The 4040-nt window shown below is 59.5% G+C and overlaps 1 protein-coding gene across 2 annotated transcripts in view; it reads right to left on the bottom strand.

Moving 5' to 3' along the window:
* CCM2 (CCM2 scaffold protein) overlaps positions 1–3218 on the bottom strand; it is a 46046-nt gene extending 42828 nt beyond the window's left edge. For both annotated transcript variants that reach the window (XM_035026447.1, XM_035026449.1), the window contains exon 1: positions 3111–3218. In XM_035026447.1, the coding sequence (XP_034882338.1) occupies positions 3111–3140 (30 nt within the window). In that variant the 5' untranslated portion in view covers positions 3141–3218. The remainder of the gene's footprint in view (positions 1–3110) is intronic.
* Between the last annotated feature and the right edge of the window lie 822 nt (positions 3219–4040).

Raw genomic sequence — 4040 nt, 5'->3', positions numbered from 1 at the left:
AAGAAAGAAAGAAAGAAAGAAAGAAAGAAAGAAAGAAAGAAAGAAAGGGCAGCGCTGTACCTGGGGCCACTTTATATGAAACCCACTCTGTTCTACTTATTCTCTGGCAGCTAACTGACTCCTATGCTAAGGAAATAAATGGGCCACATTAGAACAAACCTGAATAACTGCTTGACAAAACACCAGGACAAGTGTCTGAAGACCTGAAAAAGCCTACCAATCCACATTTTTAAAGGTTAAATCTGGCAGCACCTGGCTTGCTCGGTCGGTACAGCATGCGACTCTTGATCTCAGGGTCATGAGTTCAAGCCGCATGATGGGCCTAGAGCTTACTTAAAAAAAAAAATAAAATTAAAATTAAAAATAAAGGTTAAATCTGCAATTTTGAGAGAGCTAACTTGAAGAGATAATTTAAATGTCCAAACTGTACTTTCTTTTTTTTAAGATTTTATTTATTTGAGGGACGCCTGGGTGGCTCAGTCGTTAAGCGTCTGCCTTCAGCTCAGGTCATGGTCCCAGGGTCCTGGGATCGAGCCCCGCATCGGGCTCTCTGCTCCCATCGGGCTCTCTGCTCCGCGGGAAGCCTGCTTCTCCCTCTCCCACTCCCCCTGCTTGTGTTCCCTCTCTCGCTATGTCTCTCTCAGTCAAATAAATAAATAAAATCTTAAAAAAAAAAAGATTTTATTTATTTGACAGAGAAAGCACAAGCAGGGGGAACAGCACACAGAGGGAGAAGCAGGCTCCTCGCTGAGCAGGGAGCCAGATGCGGGGCTGGATCCCAGGACCCCAGGATCATGACCTCAGTCAAAGACAGTCGCTTAACCAATTGAGTCACCCAGGTGCCCCCAAACTGTACTTTCATAAAACTATTAGGTCATTACTTCTGCTATTTTAGCTTGAATGTGGATATAACTTTTAAAATAGATTAATCTGGTTAATTGACCATAAAGAGAACAATGTAAGCACCAAATTTCATGAGTTGGAGGTGACCTCACATGGAATGGAGAAGCAGAGCAGACAGGCTCTGCCTGCTTGAGATTGGCAGAGAGCAAGAGGGAAAGTGTGCTAAGTTGTGGCCTGGATAGGAATTCACACTCCAGAGCTGTCAGCTGGCCTGCCTGTGGGAAAATGAGCTAGGGCAGGGGCAGAATACAGAGAAAACACAGAGCTCCTGGCTTAGGCTACTATGTAACAAGTGATTATCTTCTCTAACAGACACAATGAAATTCATCATTAACCTTCTCTAGGCCTAAATCTTTTTTTTTTTTTAAGATTATTTATTTATTTATTTATTTATTTGACAGAGAGAGACCCAGTGAGAGAGGGAACACTAGCAGGGGGAGTGGGAGAGGGAGAAGCAGGCTTCCCACCGAGCAGGGAGCCCCATGCGGGGCTCGATCCCAGGACCCCGGGATCACGACCTGAGCTGAAGGCAGACGCTTAACGACTGAGCTACCCATGTGCCCCTCTAGGCCTAAATCTTAAACTGCCCCCAACTAAAAAATTCTTGAGTTTTACTGGCTTCTCACTTCTATTTCAGGAATGTCTCACTCATTCTTTGTCTCTCCCAACACTGCTGAATATTCTGATGTTTCTACCAAACCTCGTAAAGGGCTCTAAAAGAAGTCAGTCTATCCCATGCCTCCTCATCACAGATAGGTTAGCGTCCGTTCAAAGGGAGTGACCCTCCTCAGCCAGCACCATCTGGCCTGAGTGTGGAAGATGCTTCGAGGCCAAGACTGGTGATCTGCTGGGCCAGGACTAACACCGGCAGCCAAGAGCGCTGGGGACAGGCGCTCCTGCGTGGGTCCTGCCCACCTGCCTGCCTGCCTGTAACAGGGAGGGTTGCAGTGGGCTGACTTTCTTCCGGAGCCTTCTACTCAGCTCTCCCCCTTTAGGGTGGGCAGCATGGCTCTGCAGTCTAGCGCTTGCAGGCTGAATCGCTTTCTCGGGCTGTTTTCCAGACTTAGGTAACTGCAACTGGTAGCACACTTTAATGAGACGCACGTTCCCGACATAACACAACGAGGAGGAAAGAAAGCGAGAGGGAAAGCACCACACGATCCCCTGAGGACCACGGGCCACACCGGATTTCAAATACAACCTTTCAAAAGTGGGCACCTTGTGAAACGAGGGGATGAGTCGAGTGAAGGGCGCAGCTGGCTCCAGCCAGCACGGGCTGTACGATCGGAGGACCTACCAAAGTCTGTCTGAAACTGGCACAGAGAGGTGCACACTTACGAAATCCAGCACATTAAAAATCCTCTCCCCGAAAGAGACCTTTCATTGAAACCCGTTTTCCATTTTAACGCAGCTTAGCTACTACGGTCTGCGGGAAACGAGTTTCTTTGCCACTGCTCTAGCCTATAATTAAAGCCACATTCTCAAAACTACACGAACTAAGGAGCCTCCCGAACTGTGTCCGAAATCCAACCGCCAAGCGTAACGTCACTGAACGCGCTCGGCGACAATTCGCGCCGAAGCGCGCCCGCGATCGGGCTGGACCGCGAGGCACAGCTCTTGTTTTCACTCGGCATCACGAAGCTGAAGTCAACCAGGCAGCTGCCTCCCCATTGTCTCGAGGACACCGGCCCTGGGAAACTTCCCGGCCCGTGAGCGGGCCAGCTCCGCTGCAGCCCCTGCTCACCGACCCGCGGGCATGGCATGTGCAAAGCCGGGGCTCGGGGGCTCACTGGCCGGAAGGGGCGGAAAGGCGTGGCCCTTCCTCCCCCGCCGCGCGGGCCGGCCGGAGGACCACCTAACCCCGTTGTCCGGGGGCTCGTCTCCCACCCCGTCCGCGGAGACCGGCCCCGCGGCCCAGTGCCGGGCCCGACCGCGCGCCGTGCACCGGGGAGCCCCGGCCCGCCGGCCACGCTCTCCCCGCACAGTGTGCGCCCCCCGACCCCTCCGCGCCTGACCTCCGGTCAGACCTCCCTCGGTGGGGCCGCCCCGCGCCCCAGCCGGCTGGCCGAAGGGCGGCCCCGAGGGACCCTCCCGGTGCACCCCCGGCGCCGGCCCCGCCGCCCGGCCCTGGGGTCCAGCCCGCCCCCCGCCCGGCCCCCGCCCGGCCCCCGCCCGGCCCTCGGGAGCACGCGCCCGCGCACGCTCACCTTCTTGCCCTTCTTGCCCTCCTCCTCCATGTCGCCGCGAGCGGCCCCCGCGGCCCGGCCCGCCCCGGGAGCCCCGCGCCGCCCGTGGCCGCTACATACTCGCCCGGCCCCGCGGCCGCCGCCGCCGCCGCCGCTCCTGCGCCTCCCGCCCGCGCGGCCGCACTCTCCGTCCGCGGCCGCCAGGGGACGTCCGCGCCCCGCACCCCGCACCCCGCACTTCCGGGCCGAGGCGCGGCCCCGCCCCGCGCCCCGCGCCCCGCCCCGCGCCCCGCCCCCACCCCTCAGGGCCGCCGGGAACGCGCCCGCTCTGCCCCGCCCCCTCAGGCCGCCCCAGTCCCGCCCCACGCCCTTCAGGGCCGGCGAGAGCGCGCCTGCCCCGCCCCCGTGCCGTCCCCTGCCCCCCAGGGCCACAGGAGCGGCTCCAGCTTTTCAATTCTGCCGCCATCTTTAGGGCGGCCAACTTCCCGGCCTCCTCGCGCTCGGGAGGGCCACGCTCGGGGCGGTAGGAAACGGGGGAGGGGCCAGCCAGAAGGTGAGGGGCGTGGCCTGTGGGAGGGGCGGGGGCCAGTGGGAGGGGCGGGACTCGCGGGAAGGGCTGTGGGTATGGTGAGGGCGTGGCTGGCGGGGAGGGGAGGGCTGGAAGGCGGGGCCTGGGGAAGGGGCGGGACTAGCAGGGAGGAAGGGCGGGGCCGGCAGCAAGGTAGACGACAGGAAGGGACAAGAGGCCGGGCTGGTGGGAGGAACGGGACTATCGGGAAGGGGCGGGGCCGGTGGGTAGGGGAGGGCGGGCAGGCAGGAAGGTGAGGGCGGGTCTGTGGGGAAGGGCAGGAAAGTGGGGACGGGAAAGGGAAGGGGGCAGGGCTGGCAGGAAGGGGAGGGCGGAGCCTTTGGGATGGGGCGGGGCCAGTGAGGAGAAGAGCGCCCGGCCGG

The sequence above is a fragment of the Mirounga leonina genome, unplaced genomic scaffold (assembly GCF_011800145.1).
Source record: "Mirounga leonina isolate KUSES-001 unplaced genomic scaffold, KU_Mleo_1.0 Mir_199, whole genome shotgun sequence".
In the NCBI taxonomy this organism is placed as follows: Eukaryota; Metazoa; Chordata; class Mammalia; order Carnivora; family Phocidae; genus Mirounga; species Mirounga leonina.
The sequence above is the reverse complement of the archived record's forward strand: the minus strand, read 5'-3'. Positions and strand labels throughout refer to the sequence as shown.